Here is a 22,703-nt window from a genome sequence, read left to right on the forward strand (position 1 = left end):
ACATTCTGGGAGCTTTATTGAAAACAGTCTAGAGTGGTTATAAGCATATCCAGTGCTTTTTTTCTAAAAAAAAAAAAAAGGTGCCGGAACTCACATACATCATACAACCCGCCTTGCCTATCCTACAAGATTCCATCCAAAAAAGGTGCCGGAACACCGTTCTGGGTGTTCTATGAGAAAAAAAGCCCTGAGCATACCCAAATTAATATTAGAAGCAAAACTATAGTGAAAGTTTGATTATTAGCAAATACATTTTTGCACATCTGTATAGGAACTTATAGACAAAGGTGTGGTGTAAGTTTGGACACAAATCTTGGTTTTATGGAATTGATTCTGGCATTTCTATATGAAATGCATTTGATTTCTTCAGAGCACTTTCTGTCTCTCTTCAAATATAGATAGTCCTCATTATAATACCTATACAGGTGAATATTTGGGACCAGCAACTTTGTCACTATGCGATACTATAGTAAGTGTGACATCACATGTTTGCATTTATGACAGCAGTTGCAGTAGTCCCAGTTACATCCATTAGGCAAATCCTGCACAGTTGAACTGGCATGTAGTCACATGATCGCTGTCTTCTCCATTGACTATACTTGTAGGAAGCTGGCAAAGAAGGATATGAATGGCAGTCATGGGATTGCAGGATCATGAAATTGCAAGCCAGCTGCCAAGTGCCCAAATTGCGATTACATGACTATGGGGACACTGCAGTGGCTGCATTGTAAACATCCATTTGGTCAGCACCATTGTAACTCTGAATAGTCGCTGAATGAGTCGTCTTTCAACAAGAATTATCTGTATACACATACATTTATTCACCACTCTCTTGGGGGTCACTTTTTATCTTACATTTTTGAGAACTGTACATTATATAATCTATATACTGTACTACTAAAATTCTCATTGTCATATCCTTTCACTGGATGAAATAGCGCATCATATGGCAACACTTTTTGAACCAAAGTACCTTAAATGGTTTAACTTACTGAATGTGTCCAAAATCTGGGACCCATGATTCCTGAGGAAATAAAATTTGGGAAAGTTGTGAAAGTTGTTCCTGCTTCAAGGCTATTGGCTGCCATTGTGCTTTTGCTGTGGTCACATGATCTTCATTTTCAGCATTCTGTGATAATCTCCCAGCTTATTTTGCAATTCCTTATTCCTTCCCTCACCTAGCAGCAGCCATTAACTTGTCTGCTGAAAAGGGAAGGGAAGGGAGGAAGGAATCCCTGCATGCTTTTCCTGGCCCATGCTTCCTCAACCTGTGTTACTTCACTGCATGTCTTCTCCAACCCACACCCACATGCCTCTTGTGCATCCCTATACATCTTGCCTGATCTGTGCTACTCCTGCATATTTTCCCTGAAAGATGTGGCACCTGTCACTTGTCCTTACCGGAACGTGAGTTGACAAAGCACCCGAAGACGCTGTTTACTCTTGAAATAACGGTTTAATCAGGAACAAGCTTCTGACATTAGCAAAGACCTTCAGCCTGAGGCTCTTTACAAATAAAGTTTACGCTGGGAGCTACTGCCTCCCAGCGTTATTTAAATACACTCCCAAGTTCACCCCACCCTCCACCAAGCAACACCACCACACCCCCGCCCTCCTACACCACACCCCCTATTCCCCCAACAAGCATCTTTCAGTTAATTGCCCCATTAGTCTCTCCGTCTGGAACCTTCCTGCCAATGCCCTGTGCTTCTGCTGGCGACGCCCTGTGCTCTCCAGGCTGCCTCCCCTCAGCTGATTGTTAATTACAGCTGCTCGTCGGCTTGCTGACTGCAATGCTGATTCTCCCCCTCCGTTAATTACAGCTGCTCGTCGGCTTGCAGACTGTGATGCTGGTTCTCCCCCTCCTTGTGTGTCAAGCCCGGGAGGGCTTGACAGGCGGCCCCCCCTACCAAGTACATTTTCCACATGTACCCTTCCTGACTCACACCACCAGTCATGCACCATTCCTGACCAGCATGGTACCTTTTGTGATCAAGCCACTCTCCCAATCCACTCCACTCCCCCATGTACCCTTCTTGGCTGACATTGCATCTCTGCATGCCCTCTCTGACCTGCATAGTACCTCTCATACAGTCCCAGGCCCTCTTCCCAACCTATGCTGCCCATTCACGTGCCCTCACTTTCTCCCCCACCAAGGAGAGAAGGAGAGGGGAAAGGAAGGAAGGAAGGTAAGGAAGGAAGGAAGGAAGGAAGGAAGGAAGGAAGGAAGGAAGGAAGGAAGGAAGGAAGGAAGGAAAGATAGATTTGTGATACTTCTTGCCAGTTTCCCACAAGGAAACTCAACAGGGAAACTAGCAGGAAGTTAGAAGTTGCTCCTGTTCCCACGACAGTTTTGCCTAAATGTGATCATTCTCGTTCTTTGTTTAGATAAGGAAATATCTTTGAAACAATGACCCAACAGGTCACATGTTGTCTAGTTCTCACTAATTCTCATTAACTATAAAGGAAGAGGAATATGGTCATAATTATAAATTCAATTAAGTACAGAGTTGGTATTGAACGCTATTTTATTGTTAAATAATTCTGTTGTCTTATGTATACTGGATTTATTTCATTTCATCCGCCAATAATTTTGTTTTTAAGTAGATCCATGAATAAAGTCACCAAAAAGTCCAGTGCATAAAATAACCATAAAAAGATAATACAACAAAAAAGAGGTGTGTCTTTCAGGGATTACTTATTGCAAAAGCTATATAAAATTGATGGACTGTTGTAGATGGTTGCATTACCAAAGGAACTATTAAACTATGCATTTGCTTTTCTGTAGTTTAAGTTAAATATAAGATCAGATCGGCAGTGCATGAACTGAAATGTCTGCAATGAGGAAAAAGAAATGTTTCTTTGAAGTCAGATTCTAAGTGAAGCATTAAATTAACAATGTTATCATAAAACAGAGTGCTAATTCTGCCTGGGGAAAATGTTTTTAGTGAAAAGTAGGCTATCTCTTAAATGAAAAATAATCTCAGAATTCTTCTAAATTTAATTTAAGCTTTTCATAGAAAAGATTTGAGAAGAAAAATGAGTGCAGAAGGAAAAAGTCTATTGATTATTATTGAGTTTGTGTGCAATAAATGATCGTTTGCTGCCCAGAGTCACTTGCTTGAGGTGGGCAGCTATAAGAAATTGAATAAACAAACGAACAAATAAAATGCAGTAAAATAAAATAATATGGAAGAATGAGAGGCATAATCTTAGCTCAGCTCATAATGATTTATATTTTATAGGATTTATCTAAGTTGCCAAGCTAAAAGAAGATGGGTATGAATTGTGTTCTTATTTTAGAAATGAATTACTAGAGAATGGTTGTAATTCATTAATAGTACAATCCTGTCAGAGAGAAGGTTTCTGATTCAATTCTTGGTACTTCTAAGACGTATTGAGAAAGAAAGGTCCTTCTTGAAACATGGAAACTAGCCACTAGTGGTGTAGTGAAACTGATAGCTTGAGGGACATACAACACAGTTGTGACAAAGAGAGAGGACTTTATTGCAAGGAGAAAATTGACACTGGAACTCTCTCCTTTCAGCTTTGAAATTGCTTCTGACATTGAACACCACAGGGAAGGGGGTCATGTTATGAGTTGAACATGGAGGGCTACAAGCTGCATTAAAAGACCCCATCCTTATAGTGAATAGGTAGGTAGGTAAACTAAACAGATAGACAGACAGACAGACAATGCCACATCAGGAGAAGAAAATGTAGTCCTAAATAATTTTAGCTTAAAAAAATAAAAAAATGAATGGTAAACAGTGCCATGAAAAATGTTAGTGTTCAAAATTTTCATTTTCATTAAGGATATAATATCAGATTGGCTTAAACCAGTGGTTCTCAACCTTTTTAATGCCGCGACCCCAACCGGTTGTAAGTCGAGGACTAAACCGGTCGTAAGTCGAGGACTAAACCAGTCATAAGTCGAGGACTACCCAACCGGTCGTAAGTCGAGGACTTTCCCTGCCCGGGAGCACCGTGCATGCGTGGTTCCGCCCCCTGCGCCGGCCGAGGCGTAGCTGGCAAGCGGCAGAGACAGAGCAGGCCGACCACCAGCTGGCCCAGCCCGTGAGGCACCCGTCGGAAAAGGGGAAAAAAATGGCGGACAAAAAAAATGGTGGACAAAAAAAATGGCGGACAGCCTTGCTTGGCGACCCCCATGAAATGGTCGATCGACCCCAAATGGGGTCCCGACCCACAGGTTGAGAACTAGTGGCTTAAACTGTATTCAGACTTGGAGTTTTCATTTTGAATGATATATATTTTCAACTGGCTCAGCAGAATTCACAGACTACTCCTTAAACAATCTTAAAACAAAAATCAGTTTGAATGATTGGTGCAAGATGAACAAATATGTCATTTCCTCCTAAATGCTGTTAGACTTGACAAAAAAGAATTTTGAGAAATTTGTGCCTCTGAGCATACTCTGCTGGGAATTGTGGCTATGATCACTTAATTGCAGCTATAAAATATTTTAAATAGTATAAATATAGAACATTGTTTTCTAGAGTTATTTCAAGAATGAGGAGCAATTTGTTAGTGTTCTGAGAACAAATGTCATCTTCATAGAGAATGCACAGAGAGGAATTATATTATATGGGAGCTGAATGGTCATAGGGTCTATCAGGACTAAAATGTGTTCATACACTAGCCCTCTACAAGAGATCATTTTGGAACTAAGTCTTGTTTTGAAATAAATTTTATTGAAGTAAATGGACTTACAGCATATAAAAATAACACACCCTCCCCAAAAAGGAAAAGATTAGTATTCAGTAATGTTTGACATAGAGAGTTAGTTTGGGTTAATGGATAAATGACCTTGCCTAGAAAGAACGAGATTGAAGGTTTAATCCTGCCTTTGAACCAGTCACTTTCTTTCAGCCCTAGGAAGAAGGCATTGACAAACCTTTAAAAAAATATGTTGCTAAGAAAACTCTATGGAATCATGTAGTCATCAAGAGTTAAGGCAGACTTAAAGGCACATGCACACAGAAATGTATATTCAACACAGGGCAAATTAATTATTCTTGCCTATGTAATTAATGATTTTCAAAAATCAACCATACAGGGGCATTGCTTATTAGAAGAGAAAGCCAAAGAAATATAAGCCAAGAATCTTTACAGATTGTATGGCTTATAGTAAGAGTGAAAACTTGCGCCCTTGCAAATTCTCTCTCCCTGCTACTCATTAATGAATTGTTTAAGGTTCCTTTGGTTCCTGTGGGAGATAGCAAGTGGAATTTGGGCTAAATAGTTTGGCGTTTTCACTTACTAATTATGAACATTAATTCTGTTGCTTTCATGCCATATCTAAAAAAGGATGTAAGCAAACAAATTGATGCTTGAAAGATTGCTCTATTAACTTATCTTTAAACGAATAAACATATTGAATAGAGACAAAGAAATCAACTTGATTTTTCAAGATAAATTGAAAATTATTTTCTCATTACAATGGCAATTGTGAAAGTTTTCCATTTTATGCCATGTTCAGATATTGCTCTAAGTTATGGTATACAGTATTTTGGTGGTGAAGGCCACATATGAATCTTTAACAGAACCCCTTCCTTTGTAGGGAGCGAGAGCAGAACTTGGATATGTTTGCATTCATAAATCACGTTTTAAAATTTCCCCATTTTAAATTTTATTTTTAAAATTTGAAATTTTAAACTACAAAGCTTAATTTTTATTTGCTGAACTGAGTTGTGGCTAGGATGGGGGAGCCCAAAAATACTTTTAGGAAAATTTAGCTGAGCATACATATTACCAAGAGAGCCAGATGAACTGCTTATTGGTTCTTCTACTTCTTTATTAACAAATCCCTAGTAAGCACTTCCGGTTTGCGTCATGGTGTCGCAGCCGAAGGAAAGCGGGGCTCCGCTTCCCACAGCTGATTTCGTCCTGCCAGGGGCTCTAAATGGGTTAAAGTTGTCCCAGAGAGGTGATGAAGAAGAAAAGGACCCTCGTAGATCATGGAAAGATGGTGGTCAATCCTTTGATCCGAGGAAAGCCCTCCAAATCATCAGGGGAAAGTCTAGCTGCACTTCTGTGGCTAGACCAAATCATCAACAACCGAATAAAGAAAACACCAGCATTATCAGCATTTTAAACAATGTGCGTGGAACTGGGTGAGATTATTAATCCTTCCTCTACTACTTCGATATTTGACTCCTGAATAAGCCAAACTCCCACAAAGCAAGAAATCCCCAAGCGTGAGAAGGAAGAGGACTTTTGCTCTCCCTTCAGAGGAAAAAAAGCGGCAGGTGAATCCTTTATGGGGGAAAAACAAAGAAGAATATAACATTAAAGTGGAAGCTCTACAAGACAGAGCATTGACAAATTGCAGAACTGAGAAATCTGTTAAGGGTTTTCTCTTTGGAAATAATATTGGGGTGAAATTCAAAAAACTTTAAAGCGAAAATAATTTTTTAAAGTGTTGGAAAATGGACATCTGCGAACATCTAGTGGTGATATAGAAGTACAGCATTAAGCTTATTGCAGCTAGAGCATTTGGCACAATGCCTAAACACAGATAAACTCTCAGCTCCTTTGACCTTCAGCTAAGCTTTCAGTTCAACAGAGAACAACTGGCAACAGAGAAAAATATTTTGGACTACTCTCTACTTGGTGGAAGATATAACTGTTTTGAAACTTGCTGACTATTCTGGACTACAAATATTGACTGAATCTAAACTTTTGACTTTCTGTCTCTTGGTTATTTTTTTTTTACTGGGAAGGGGAAACTAAAGGATTGAGTTTAAGGTGGTTGGACACTGTGGATTATAAATATTGTTTGGATTGAAATCTTTGGACTTCTGGACAGAAGAGTTGTGACAAAATACCCCTTGGGGTTGATGATAGACCTATATTGTGGAACTTATTGGATTACAAAGGCTACACATAAAGACTATAAGAACTATATGAGATGATTTTAAAGCTAAATTTAATTTTAAGTTGTATATTACTGTATTGATTATAAGATTGGTCCTGTCAAACAAGACTAACACCTGGAAAATATAAATAGAGGGAGGGAACAAAAATGAGTGCTCCCCATCTAAACAAAAGTGGTAAAAAACCACCTCAAGTATCTGCCTCTGAAGCCCACAAAATGGCACACCAGAGACAAAGAACTAATTATTTCCAGAAAGAAATGCAACATATATTGTAATCAATTCAAGAGACAATTGAGTTACATAGAGAAGATCACATGATCCCGGCACACTGCAAATGTCATAAATATGAGCCAGTTGCCAAGCATCCAAATTTAGATCACGTGACCATGGGGATGTTGCAACTCTCATAAGTGTGAAAAACGGTCACTTTTTCAGTGCTGTTAAACTTTGAACGGTCACTATATGAACTGTTGAAAGTTGAGGGCCATCTGTAGTACATTTAATGTATGTGAGTAAAAGCAATGAATTCAATGATAGATTCTTAGTTTTTTTCATGTTACCTCTCATTATCTTAAATGATATTTTTCAGACACTTATATTAAATGTCTCTTCTGTTCCCTGCAGTATAATGAAGAGCTCCACTATGTAGAACCTTGCTTAAATGGAACTTTAGTACAAGCAGATAGAGGTAACAAAGAGGTAAGAGAAAATGATAATTATTTAATTATTTAAAGCAGCAAATATTTTGCATATGAGGCATATTGCTGGATTTCATTTGAATTAATGAAAGGATGTAAATTTAACTTAATTGTTCCATCTGCTCATTCAAAAAATGGTTGTCTGGTGAGTTGTCACTGGTTTGTTCGACTTAGGACTGGAAACATGGTTTAAAATCATTCTAATGTTCATTCTGGTAATTATTGTCTTAAAGGAAAAGCAAATTTGAGATGCCATAAAATTCTGCTCCAGGTCTGATTAAAATCCAAACTGTACAAATGTTCCCAGCTTCCTTGTGAAAAGTGCCCCAGAAAACTTTAAAAAATAACCTGTCACCATTCATCTGCCAGGGGTTCTCTTTGATACTGAATTTCGATGTTTTTTCACTTTATTTGAGAAATATGTCTTTTTCTCCAACTCCTAACAAAGCAGTATAAATATTCTAAAATGGTTTTGCTAATGGTTTGTCTTTATTCTAAAATAAACTGTGGGACAAGTCTTTGCTTCCATCCTGATTTTTCATGGGAGACTTGGAAATCTATCTCTTCTTGTTAATGAATTGCCCTAATTAGTCAACTTGGGAAAACTCAGTCTGTAGGCTAGAAAGTTACTGTAATGTGAATCTTTGGGTAAAACAATTGTTTTTCTCTTCACATAATGTATTTAGCAAATCTTAAATTTGCCATTATTGAATTGCTGTTCCCTTTATTAATTTGGAAATTAATGATACTGTTTACCAGTATGGGCATAAATAGCTCAGCTTATTTACGAACTAGCTTGATGGTAAGTAAGACAAATGCAATTATCTTTTCTGACAAGGTCACATAGCTTAGTGTCAATAGCTCTTTGAATTTTTACAAGGATGAGTAGTGGATTTTTTTGGCTAAACATAAAGTAAAAGAATTGCATTATCCCTGAATCCCCCCCCCCTCCAAATATCAATGTTTGATGTTTACTGCTCTTGGCAATAGTTTGCAGGGGTGAGAATTTTCACACTATCCTTACTTTGAATTGCTTTTTCTGCAGCTGCTGGAATCGTTACAGCTTTTAAAAATCTAGCATTTTGTGGATTTCGGGAAAGTGCTGATTTATAGATATAAACCAGTGTTTTCAGCTATCCTTGAAATGTTGCAAAATAGCTAAGTATCAAAGTTTTGCTCTTTGTTTTAAGGGTTAGTTGCCTGCCTATTTCAATACGCCTGAACATTCTGATAAAGGTGCCTTGGTAAGACCACACTTGGAATACTGCATCCAGTTTTTGTCACCATGATGTAAAAAAGATGCTGAGACTCTAGAAAGAATGCAGAGAAGAGCAACAAAATGATTAGGGAACTAGAGGCTAAAATATATAAAGAATGGTTGCTAGAATTGGATATGTCTGGTTGAATGAAAAGAAAGACTAAGGTGACATGGTAGCAGTTTCCCAGTATCTCAGGGGTTGCCACAAAGCAGAGGGAGTCAAGATATTCTCCAAAGCACCTGAGGGCAGGACAAAAAGCAATGGATGGAAACTAATCAAGGAGAGAAGCAACCTAGGACTAAGGAGAAATTTCCTGACAGTTAGAACAATTAACCAGTGGAACGACTTGTCTTCAGAAGTTGTGAAAACTCCAACACTGGAAGTTTTTAAGAAGAGACTGGACAACCATTTGTCTAAAATGGTATAGAGTTTCCTGCCTGAGCATGGAGTTGGAATAGAACAGAGTTCTCCAATCTTCTGGGCTGGCAGCCTGGAAGGGGGAAAGATGGAGTGGTTTTGGGAGGGGGGCAGGTGCAATGCTAATGCATATGAAGTCCTGAGCACCTGAGACGCTCATGTGAGTGAGGCTGTGCACGTGCGCATCAGCCAATCACCCACACAGCCTAGTTGCGAATAGGCCACGAACCAGTAGTGGGCCCTGGCCCACAGGTTGGGGAACCCTGAACTAGAAGACCTCAAAGGTCCCTTCCAGCTCTCTTATTTTGTCCAGGTTTCATGGAATTCATAGACAGGTCAGTTGAATATACTATAAAATGTCTGTCTCTTAGAACCACAGAAGAAGCACATAAAAAGGAACTAGTAGAATGCTGCTTAAAATGTAATTTTTATGAGGAAGGTATAATATAGTCTGTGTACGTCAGTTGATTCACACCATTCTTACCCTTGAATTATTTTATTCTAATATTCTTTATAAAATTTACCAATTTGCAGTTTCTTGTTAATCAATTTGCTGTATATTTCCAGCTATAGCTTTGCCCTATGCTCATTGCTGTCTGCCAGAAGATAATTGCTTTCAGTATCAGAATGTAAGCAAAGTAAAGGGTGGTGCAAGCAATCAGATACACATGAACTGGTCTGGAATATTTGGCAGAAACAGAACATTTCAGCCAATGCCTTTGCAGCTGCAGCTAATAAGAGTAAGGAATGGGTTTAAGGCCTTTACTGAGCTAAGTAACTGTGTATTAAACTGGGGTGGAACTAACATGTTAGGATTTATACAAATGTTCCAACAAACAAATTCCTTTCTTTATACATGGAGTATAAAAAAGTCCTAAAGATTTGGGATATCTAAATATACGATTGCTTAAAAATGAGCAAGATCTTGGTAGTATAAGTATTCTTGCTTGTAAACTATTTTTTTTTTTTGCAAAAATGTTAAATAGAAGGGTTAAACATAAATGGGCTGCCAACTCTTTCCTTGGTAATTGAAACAATGAACTCTATTTAATCTATTACTCTTCTATAGTCCACAAGAGTCATTAACTTCTTTTCCTTAGATGATCTTTTGGAGTCATTGTGGAGATTTAGATGGAGTGGTTCAAATCTTCCAAGCAATGTTATGCAAAGAGTTTTCCACCATATATTTCTTTTTTGAATTGACTACCCCAGTGGCAGATCTGGGGTATGAACTGATCCCCAGATGAAATGATAACGCTTTTTACAGAAATTTGTCATCTACACCTATCTTTAGTGTGAGTTAAGAATATCAATCAGTCACTTTAGGTCAGGGGTCTTCAAACTTGGCCCTTTTATGACTTGTGGACTTCAACTCCCAGAATTCCTCAGCCAGCATGCATTTCCAAAAATATTGCCAAGAAAACTGAATGGAGTTATCCAGACAGTCACCATGTGTCAAGAATGATTCATCAGGTTGCTTAATGTTATTTTATCCCATTACATATTTATTATCAATTATGCAGAACATATAGAAGGAACTGAAGATTAACTGCAAAATCATCCTGTTGTGTGAAATGTATAGGATAACATTAGAAGCTGATTTTTTTCCAAAGGAATGATGTAGCATGCATTGTTTTGTGCAACTATACAGATATCCCAGTTGCCATGTTAAAACCCAACGACCATTAAATAACTATTTATTATGCCATTTTGAACATAGGAATAACAAAACTAATTTATGTTAATGGATGTTTTATGCAAAAATTCTGCATTGGTTAGTGAAATCCTATTCCCCCCCACTGTACTCAACTTTAGGACTTGGTTCTTCTGACAAGTTTTTGTAGATGAACATCTACAAAACGTGCATTGTGTTTCACTGAAATTGGAGGGCATCTTCTGTTTTAATTTGATGTTAAATTTCTTGCCTTGTGATTTTAAAGAAAGCTTTAATTATTGAATTGATACAACCTGCTTAGAGTTTTTATCATTTGTCAGTTTGCAAATTCTGTTCAATAAATATACATAAGTAAGTAGATTTGACATGAAAATGTATCGTTCAGGGAAAACTGCTTTTCTCATGTAGTGAAGAAACAAACATTCATTAAGTTTTTTTTTCTTTGCTATAGCAGAGACTGCATTCTAAAGGTAAACAGAGGCCTATATGACTGGCTTCAGAATATATTCCATAGGAAAAGCATCTAATGGACTTAGTCACTGAAAACATGCAGGAAAGTAAGATAGCCACCCATGCATTCACATGTTGAGACAATTGGGAGCAGTTTCCAAAACAGCACCATCATTACATCTTTTAAGGCTACTACATATTGGGCAATAAAAATCCAGATAATTATTAGATGGCAGCAAGCAGCTAATTGTCCTGAATTTCATGCCATCTAGTAATGACTCATATACTTGCAGCCCAGAGGTATTAGTTTTAAAATGTCCCTTCCCCTGCCCACATTTTTTTAAAATGAATGTCAACCATTATTTGAATTGGGGCTCTGGCTTAGGCAACCAAAGTTTACTGTCTTATTCTGCCCAATTTTCTTACCCTAAATTGTTCTTTGGTAGTTAGAAACATATCATTGGAATTTAAGCTGAGGGAGAAAAGTTAGATATTTCACTTCCCTTAATCTGTCAGTAATGATTCAACGATATAGAAGTATGTCAAGAATATATCAGATAATAGATTACCATATCAGATTGCTTTGCTTATGAGGTGCAAGGTTTTTATGCACCTTTGTTGTACTTTTCTTGAGTTCCATGTAATAAAAGTTAAATTATATTCATTTTAGAAGTAAGTATTGTCTGATTGTCAGCTTATTGGCAGTAGGCAGTTTTGCAAAGAAAGCTTTTAAGTAACATCTGAATCAAATGAACTGTTGTAATGAAATGAGCTAAATGGCAAGTTTAGTGTCAGATATGACAGGGAAAAGTTAAAGTATTTGATATGTTTACGTGAACAGCTTGTATGTGTACAAATTTAGAAAATAAGCAGGTGACCTAGCCTCATAATGTTTTATTAATGTTTCATTTCTGTTATAGTTTGAAAATACTATTTTTTTAAAAAAAAATGCAACTTATGTTGTATCAGAAGAATTTCCAACTGAGTTTACCTACTATAATTTCATATACAGTACATTTCTTTTCATTCATTATGCCAGCATCTCAGTCCCATTCAAGATGTAGCACACAAATGAAAAAAGTATTGATATATATTTTCTTCTGTAGGGTGGGATGCTCACATCCTTCTGCCTGTGCCGTGGTAATTCAAACTAGCTTTAGAAACAAATGTCTTCTTCTCATTATTCTTATAGAGTACTAGTCTGGTTTATGGTTTTGTTATTAAGCTGGTCTTGCTTTCTGTATGCCAATTTGTAAAACATTCTTTTTTTTCCCTTTTCAAAGTGGGAAATAGAGCAGACAGTGTTTTATCATTGTCTGTGCTTTTTCAGCAAAATTACAAACATGTGCAACAGCCTAGGTTAATACAAGTTTACTCAGGCCAAGAAGTTTTCATGTTTGAGAAACTCCATATTACATGTTTCCTACCTCTTAGGAATTATAGGACTATATGATTTAATGCAACTCTACATTTAAGGCAACAGTACCACAATTTGCATTTTTTTTACATTAAAACACATGCAGATACACACTTATAAATATTTCCAGATGAAAGTAAGAAGACAGTGCACTTAAATGATGGGTACATAATGGAATCAAAAGCTTACCTGTGTCTACATTTTTAATCCTTGTGACAATTAAACCTCTAATAGATTGTGTTTGGTTGAATGTAGTTACAATTCTCAGTGAAGCCTGCAATATAGCTCAAATATCTGGATTGTGTCTTCTTTTTTAGTTGGTTGAGTTGCTCATTTTTGACAAGATCATGATAGTAGGCCTATGCCAGAAATTACATCTTCTTTTCTAAAGCGGTGTCACTCCATTTGCTTTTTCCAAATTGCTTTCATATTTAAATGATATTCTCATGGATGAGATATAGTATCCTTATACATATCTTAGTTACAAAATAGCCTGCCTTTCTTTGTACAGTATTGCTCTTTCTCCACTGATCTGCCACCTCCCTGACTTCCCATTCTTCAGTGACATCACATGGGATGTCTCTCTAGCAACCTTTTATGATGGAACTTTTTTAAAAAAATAACTGCATTAGTGACAACTTCCTTTTTTAACATGCTCTGTTTTGAACAGTGTTCTGTTTGATTATTCCTCTGTCTGTCCAGAGTGGTTCTGAGATCATGTTTAGACAGAACATATCCATCTTCAATTTCCAAGGTTATTCCTTCCTTTCTTCTAGCATTCATTGTTTAATGAAGTATTTGGTGAAATGGAAAGTTTGAATTGTGAAACTTGAGGTTCTTTGGTCGTAAGCAAAGATTTTCCAGTATTGTCTTAATTTCTGGGTCCAACAAAAATAATTGTCACCTGTATCTTATTCTTATGAACCTGCCATTTTACTAAACGCACATCAGGATATAATTGCTCCAGTTGCCCATTTCATTTGCATAACATTACCAATATGCTATGTGTAAATCTTACACATTTGAAGATTTTGTGATTATAAATGAAGATGAAGCATGCACATCAAAATTAGTTTCAGAAAGTTGCACTGCTTTCCTCAGTTTCAGATTCATGGAATCCAGTCCAGTTCTGGTTCCTTTTGTTCTTTGTTATAATTGAGTACAAAACATTTTGTTGCTGTGGCTGAAATGGCTATCATACTTTTAGAGAGCCGTGCTGGTGCAGTGGTTAGAATGCAGTGTTGCAGTGTTGCCGGCTGCCAGCAGTTCAGCAGTTTGATTCTCACCGGCTCAAGGTTGAACTCAGCTGGATTTTCTCAGAATGATCTGTTCACAAATTGGTTCTTCAGATCCTGTAATAGTGTAATTGGTGACACTTTATTCATCCACCTTGCTGCTGGCCATCCTTCCCCCCCTCTTTCTTTCCATCTTTCCTTTATAAAATTCTCAAGAGATATTTTTTTTTAAAAAAAGGACTGGATGCAATTAAAAATAATAAAGACTATAGGTCAGAACAGTTGCTTTCATCAACATACTTTTTACACAGAGTCGTCTAGCAGCATCTGCTTAATAGGAGACTTGAAGACAGTAAACCTGATTTCTTTGCACATGAACTCTTTCCAGTATATTAACATTTGGAATGATGTCAGTATTGCATTTATATCCTTTACAGAAACATTATTTTCCCCAAATATATTTGTATAAGTCCCAAGTGTTGTTAATGTAGGAAAAGCAGTTTTATTGTTTGCTTTCTTCCTGGCCAAGTGAAATGGCTATGCCTGTAGCTGTATGCAGAGACAGCTGGGAACAGCTCCTCAAGCAGCTGCTTAAATTTTGCCAATGACACAGATGCTTGAACTGTGTGAAAAGAGGTCCTTTGAGTTGTTGTAAAATTCCTCTTTTGCATGCTAGCATAAGGTTTTTTTTTGTGGCCTTATGCTCCATTTAGAAACATTTTGTCATCCTTTCTCTTTCTCCCCAAAACGTTATGGATTTGCACTCATAATGTGGGGGGTTGCATTTTTTTTTACAAAAAATTATCATGAAAAGCTTAGACAACCTATTAATTAAAGAGACTAGATAGAGATTTGTCTGCAACAAGAACAGAGTAGTTGTTTCCCTAGCCACATAGCTACATTCAGAGCCATCTATTTAATTTGTTGGTTTCTTAGGTTTGTATCCCATTTCTTTTTGGAATTCAAGGGAGCCTTCTCCAAATTTTCCTCACAGCAAAATGTCTGTGAAGTAGGCCGGAATATAGGAATGGCTGAGGAATTCTGGGAGTTGAAGTCCACAAGTCATAGAAGGGCCAAGTTTGAAGACCCCTGTTTTAGGCTAAATGCGGACTTGAATATGAATCTCCTTTGGTTTTACTTTAACTGCTTAGTTTTCGACTCATATATCTGGTTTACTTTGGCCATGTAGTATGTACAAATACATTGAAGAAAGTAATGATGCTAGAATAGTTAGTGGAACAAGAAGAAGGGGCAACTAAAGAACATGCTGGCTTGATAGCATCAAATAAAGCTCAATATACAAATGATTGAAAGATAATAATAATAATAATAATAATAATAATAATAATAATAATAATAATAATAATAATAATAATAATAATAATAATAATAATAATAAAGTTGGAAGGGACCTTGGAGGTCATCTAGTCCAACCCCCTGATCAGGCAGGAAACCCTATACCATTTCGGACAAATGGCTGTCCAGTCTCTTCTTAAAAACTTCCAGTGTTGGAGCATTCACTGCTTCTGGAGGAAAGTTGTTCCACTGGTTAATTGTTCTAACTGTCAGGAAATTTCTCTATAGTTCTAGGTTGCTTCTCTCCTTGATTAGTTTCCACCCATTGCTTCTTGTCCTGCCTTCAGGCACTTTGGAAAATAGCTTGACTCCCTCTTCTTTGTGGCAGCCCCTGAGATATTGGAACCCTGCTATCATGTCACCCCTAATCTCTTCAGCTAACCTCACCCTCTCCAAAATGTATCCCAAGATAAGTTCTACTGCATAAGGTAACTGCTGGAGTATTTGAATGGATGAGAAACGAGCAGAATTTGGGAAAGATGAGCTACTTGTCACTGTCTGAAGAGGTTTGTCCCCTTTAGTAGCAATTAAAATGGGGATAAAGTACACGCGTAGTGAAAGATGTTGGCAAGACACATTGGCTGGATATGATTCTTCCTCTTACAGCTCAAACCTCAATGTTGGTGATACATGGATCTGTGGGTGTGGATTCTCCGTTACTCCAATCCTTAAGATCTCTATACACCTGCTCTAGTTTTATACTAAGATAACAAGAGAAGGATGGCAAACCTAACCCTGATAATAAAGATGATGAGATTTACAAACAAAATAGACAAAACCCATTCACTTGTGCCATGCAGTCAAGGGAGTGATCAGTTTTGGTCTGTTGTTGAGATTGGAAATATAAAGTGGCATCTGTTTAGAGTCTTTTCTCTGAAAAGACGGAAGCAGTTGGAGTTGGACTCAAACAATGGGAGGGAAGGCTTGTTGTTTTGTCCTATTTTTTTCTGATACTCCCCTTCACCTTTCCAATGCAATGCCTCCTTGTATTTTGTCTTCACCTACCTGACTCCAAGTACACTCTTTCTAAATTCACAGTTTAAGTTTCTCCTGTTCTCCTTCCATGGCTGGAGAGCAGAGCAGGCATCTTTAGGTTGAAAGATGTAATCTGCACAGAAGTGCTATTAGGATCAGACAAGCTTTATTTGCCTCCCCAACCCCAACTTCTCATCATCCCTTCCCACCAAGAAACTCCTCAGTCCCATTTCTGTGAGGTTGGGGAGAGGTAGACCTAAAGCCATCTGCTCCCAGTCTTGGAAGAAGCAAAAACCACTTCTGTGTAATCCAACAAAACTTGTTTCACTGAGACCCAATTCCAGCAACCGTTCCTTATATGTTTTAGCCTCCAGTCCCCTAATCATCTTTGTTGCTCTTCTCTGTACTCTTTCTAGAGTCTCAACATCTTTTTTACATCGTGGTGACCAAAACTGGATGCAGTATTCCAAGTGTGGCCTTACCAAGGCATTGTAAAGTAGTATTAATACTTCATGTGATCTTGATTCTATCCCTCTGTTAATGCAGCCCAGCACTGTGTGGGCTTTTTTGGCAGCTGCAGCACACTGCTGGCTCATATTTAAATGATTGTCCACTAAGACTCCGAGGTCTCTCTCACAGTTACTACTATTGAGCAAGGTACCCCTATACTATACCTCTACATTTGGTTTTTCTTGCCTAAATGTAGAACCTTACTTTTTTCACCATTGATTTTCATTTTGTTAGATAGCGCCCAGTGTTCAAATCTGTCCAGATCCTCCTGTATCTTAATGCTGTGCTCGACAGGGTAGCAAGGAGAGCACTTGCCTATAAAGTCACCAAATGTCAGACACAACTAAATGGTTAAAACAATAATTTCTACTCCAGCTGATTTGACCATATTATCCAGGGGTCTTCAAACTTGGCCCTTTTATGACTTGTGGACTTCAACTTCCAGAATTCCTCAGCCAGCCATGCTGGCTGAGGAATTCTGGGAGTTGAAGTCCACAAGTCATAAAAGGGCCAAGTTTGAAGACCCCTGATATAATGATACAAAAAAAACCCTTTGGGATCAATGAGTTAAGAGTTAAGATGAGATAATTGGATTCCCCTGGTTTTATTTCAATTCTGTAAATTACCAGAAGTCTATTCATAAGTACATTCCTAAAAAATTGAGCATGTGTCCTTTTTCAAATTTCATATTCTTTATACTTCAGACTGAAAGTGAAAATAACTTTAACATTTTCCAAATGATGAAATATATTTTCATTGATTGATTTGAGCAAAATATGAAATCCATTCCACAGCATCTGAATCCATTGTAGCTTAAATGCTTATTGAGCTGAAAAAGGCTTTGAATGTTTTGAAATACGGAGATGCACAAACCAAATTTACTGGGTTAATATGAACATTAAGTTACACCAATTGTTTTGGAAAATCAGCCCTAGTTTGTGGGAGCAACATGTGCTTCAACTCTGATTTTTTCCCTCTCTAAACGTATGAAAATTTTATCATTCACTGAACTGTATGAATCCATTATTTTAGTACAGAAAAATGTTCTTTGTAGGAAATTTACAAAAACAATATTAGGCATAGCAGCATATAATTTCCTCTTATATTTCATATATTTATATTTCCCTTATTACATCTAAACAATACTTCTTGATAGATGGATTTTTGTATTTGGGGAAGAAAAAACAATTTGTATGATGTATTTAAAAGATGATGTGTAGGACAACATTGGTATGTGATGGATTTCATCCTGAGATGTTTACTGATAGCAAATTCCAGAATGAGGTTATATTAATCTGTGGTAACATAAATAATGAAACTGTGGTCAATAAAGCATTATCATGTATTTAGGGCTGGCAGTGGGCAGATAGACAATATTACTGTAGGCTGGAACTGAATATTCAAAACACTTTCTGGGCCAGATGAAATTGTAGAATTGCTGTCTTTTGTTTGCATTTAATGGCAAAGTAATGGAAAGAATTTCAGAAACTGTGCAAACTGATCAGTGTTTAAATGGTAGCTGCCATTATATTTTCCAACTGTATCATAAGATAGGATAACTAACCTCTTGGTTGGTCATTTTGTTTACTTCAAAGCAATTTGCCTTGATATGATGATTGGTATAGAATGGATGAGGAATTATCACAACATGAATAAGCCTTTCTAAATACTTATTCTTCTCCAAACATTTGTGGGATTTTGTTCATTGTAGGAACAGTTATCCCTAGTAAGAGTATAAAATCAAATTACTCAGCTTGACAGTGTTCTATTTTCATACAAAACTTAGCATATTTTAGATTCTTTTTAAACTGGAGAAGCAAGACTCTTTAAAACAATTTTTAAAAATGAGTTTGTTTCTTTACAACTGTGAAAGGCTCCTTGACTTTAATAAATTGATTGTTTTAATCAATTTATCAAAAAAAAGTTGCTTGAAATCCTCTTTCTGTTTCTTCTGCAGCACTTCAGGGAACACCTTGACAAACTTTTTGCCAAAGGAATCGGAATGCTGGACATTGCCTTAGTTGAAGCTTTCAATATGCTCAGTGATGTAAGTTCATCAATTTTGCCTTCTCTTTTGTTTCTGATTTCATTATCTGGAACACATTATTGATATTTCTTTTCCATTTTAGAATTTGTATTACTTACGTAATCTGTTTAAATGGACAATGTAGCATTTTTTTTTCTGAATGTAGCAGTATACAATATGCAAAATCTGAAATTCGTTCTTGTGAATTATAGGTCAGTACTCTTATATGAGCATCTGTTGGGTCTCACTTTTAGACTGTCTTTTAGGTTAGAATAAGTAAGCCTCACATTTCCTAGTGTTTTCCAAAGAGCTAGCTGTCCTCATCATTCTCCAAATTGTATTCATAGCTAAGTCTAAATTCTTCCCAACCATTATTTATGCGATTACCACAAGTTTCTCCTGCAGGGTTACAGTATGAATTATATCATGTGACAGATGCAATTACCTCCTTTGCCAATAAAGTTAATTTTTGTTATGATTATATTTTATAAGTCTTAACCAATAATTAAAATTCTGTGACATTTTGAAGAGAATCATAAACAAATGCTCCAAATGTCAGGATGAGCTGAAATTTTCACTGCTAAATAATGAATCACTGAGTTAATTGTAGTTCATCATAAGGTCCCTTATTATTGTTATTATTCTGGAAAAGATGTTAATCATTTCTGTTATTCAATAAAAAGGTTTAAATACACATGAGAAGACATCACCCACCCAAGCTAATATGATTAATATGATTTACAGTAAAATAAATAGATGAAAAGACCCAGTTCCAAACTATTTAATATACTGTTTATTTTTTAAAATCTATAGTTCTTACTTTAGTTTTAAAATAAAGAAGAGTCACTGATGCAAATAGATTTTCTAATTTTATTCATCATATAATAATCTCACTGTTGGCTGGTTTTATCTTGGCAAAGCGAGAATAAAATTTATACATGCCCAGAATGATCAAGATACTATTACTTGTGTCTGCTACACTCTACATATCCCTCCTTCCTTAAATTACCAAACACAAATTATGAATAGCAGAGAGTTGCAATTCTGTATTTTCTCTGAGCAGAAAACTCACCTGATCACCTGCATAGCCTTTACATCAGGGGTCCCCAACTCCCAGGGCGTGGCATGCCAGCAACTGGTCTGCACAAAAAGCAAAGCCACATCCGCAGGATGCAGGCAGCACATAAAACCACGCCCCCTCTTGTCGACAGAAAAATCTCTCTCCACGTAACTGGTCCCTGGTGTCCAAAAGGTTGGGGATCTCTGTTCTACATACATGCATGTATGTTGGTGGCAAGAATAGACATGATGGGAACAATTTTTAAAATGGCATGCTACTAAATTGGAATTTTCAGATTGGGTATACCTATATGGCAGCTTTTTAATGGGACTGCAAATGACATGCTATTAAAATCCTAAATGTGCCACCAGTTCCAAAAGGTTTGCACCTCAACAGTGAAAGAGAATGCAGCGTCTTTTAATCTATTTCTCCCATCATTCTGTTTGTCCCCTTTGTTATTTTCCCATCTTACCTTTAGCAGGTAGAATCTGTTCACTGTTACCTGGTTATCTTTCTAACAAGAAGTCCATTCATGCACTATTGAGTGGAGACCACAGAAAACCTTATCCTGTAAAAGAAAAAAATAGCAAAGAAAACCCTTCCCCTCTGAGCCAAGGAGCACTTAAAATATTAGGAAGCACTATGTGTGTACTGTATGCATGCATGTACATATGTATATATGTATACATAAAAATAAAAAATGGGAGTAAGCCCATAAAGTAAGCAAACTACCTTGATGATGATATGATATGTAAAAATGGTTTTATATTCTCTTTTCATTTTAGATTCTCTCTCCCTCTCACTCGATCATTAAAAATGATTGCTAATATTTTGACATATTTCAAGCAGGGTTGAGGTATATCTTGCCTTGGGGCTTGTAATTTCCAGACTTGACTTTTTGATGGAATGGATGCTTTTCTATAAAATATATTACATATGACACTGTATTGTTTAAAGTATATCATACTCTAAATGTGGAATATGTTTGACTACTATGCTCTATCAAAATAAGAAATGAAATCTTAAAATATACCTTTTCTAGATGGAAATACTCAATGAAGCACAGGTATTTTGTAGCAAAAACTGATTCGCCTAACTAGGTTTGTCAGAAGCCAAATAATGTCATTTTTTTTTGTTTCCTAGTTCAATCACACAGGACAAGGAAGTATCTGCAGTCAAGCCATAATGCTGATTACTGATGGTGCAGTGGATACATATGATGCTATATTTGAAAAATATAATTGGCCGGATAGAAAGGTAATCCTATGTGTATATTCATGAAATAACTGGATCAAATGTTGATCAAGATTTACATTATCTCGGATATTTTGTTATGGATGTATCTATATTGTCAGAAATCGCTCTTTGTAAATGAAATTTTAAAAAAAAGTCTTCTAAGAATGCTTCTATTATTTCATGATTTTTTGCCAAATTGTTTAAAAGTGGAACATTCATTTCTGTACTGGATGAATTTGGTAAAAGGATATGCTCTAGAAAACACATAGGAAGCATTTTGACAGTGGGATATTGAATGGTTGGACACAATACCTTCTGATTTTCAATAGATCAGTTGAAAAATAGAACAATTATTATCCTTCCCCAAGAGGTAGAAAAATGAGCATCACAAAATAGTGTAATAGATAAGAGCGATTTGTTTAAATATGGCGAACATTTATATGAGTTCATTTAAAAATAGCTGGTATAATTTCAATAGTCAAATAATTCATTTATTTATTTATTGCATTTATATCCTGCCACGGTTTCAAAACTGTCTGCAGTGAGATATCATTTGTGCCACCTTGCATATAGAAATACCTGTAAATCAGGATAATATAGAAAAATATGATATAATAATCTGTATGCATGATCAGTTTGGGGCCTACAGAAGTAACTGTTGAGAACTTTGTGGTTCTGCTCTCCTGTTTCTTAATCTCTGAATTGAAATAGGCAGCTCTTCAAGTGGAGGTTATATGTTAAATTAAACACAAGGGGCTCTTAATGTTGAAGCATTTCTCTGTACAACATCTGGGGCCTCATCAGTTACAGAATAGAATTTAATTTCCTTCATGTATGATCTGTGATCACTGAAAAAAAACCAGCTAGGTCGAATGAAACTGAAATGAGTGTGTATGTGCTACTTTTCTATGACTGATTTGTATATCAACTCCTTTGTATGATTAACTACTGAAACAACTTTGCAATGCATTAATGGAAATACATTATGAAGTAATATGAAACAAGTATTGCTTTTCATTGCATGTGTGCTGTGTGGTTAGGCAAGATAGACTCTGCCACTAAATACTTATCTGGTTAATTTATTTTTGTATCAGTCATATTCTCAGATTTTGAGAAAAGAAGTCTACTTATACAGTATAGTAAACATCATAGAATAGAATTACCATTGTTCATATTTGTTTATGGATGAGTCAATAAAACAAAATCTTAAATATCTTAAATATTCCCTTTACTATTGCCAATGGAAACAAATATTTAAAATTTTATGGAACTTTCTTTTAGAGAAACTATGTAGTTGGAAGATAATTTCTTATATCATAATTGGATTTGAGTATTGCAAGAGGAGGTTTGACGAAGTTGAATTATTGTTAATAACTAGAAACTAAAATAGTAGAGTCTGGCTAGTATGAGGACATAACATTCTTGTCTAATAATTATATTGCTATTAAATAATAGAAATATTATTAATATTTAAAACAACCAGGCCAAAA

General features: G+C 36.4%; 1 protein-coding gene across 1 annotated transcript in view; it reads left to right on the forward strand.

Moving 5' to 3' along the window:
* The window catches only part of CACNA2D3 (calcium voltage-gated channel auxiliary subunit alpha2delta 3), a gene marked incomplete at both ends in the record, with an annotated part of 192,087 nt that overhangs the window by 29,471 nt on the left and 139,913 nt on the right, over positions 1-22,703 (forward strand). The window contains 3 exons of the mRNA XM_015818165.1: positions 7,524-7,598; positions 18,849-18,938; positions 21,121-21,234. Of these exons, the coding sequence (XP_015673651.1) occupies positions 7,524-7,598; positions 18,849-18,938; positions 21,121-21,234 (279 nt within the window). The remainder of the gene's footprint in view (positions 1-7,523; positions 7,599-18,848; positions 18,939-21,120; positions 21,235-22,703) is intronic.

This window comes from Protobothrops mucrosquamatus, unplaced genomic scaffold (assembly GCF_001527695.2).
Source record: "Protobothrops mucrosquamatus isolate PMUCROS unplaced genomic scaffold, P.Mucros_1.0 scaffold690, whole genome shotgun sequence".
In the NCBI taxonomy this organism is placed as follows: Eukaryota; Metazoa; Chordata; class Lepidosauria; order Squamata; family Viperidae; genus Protobothrops; species Protobothrops mucrosquamatus.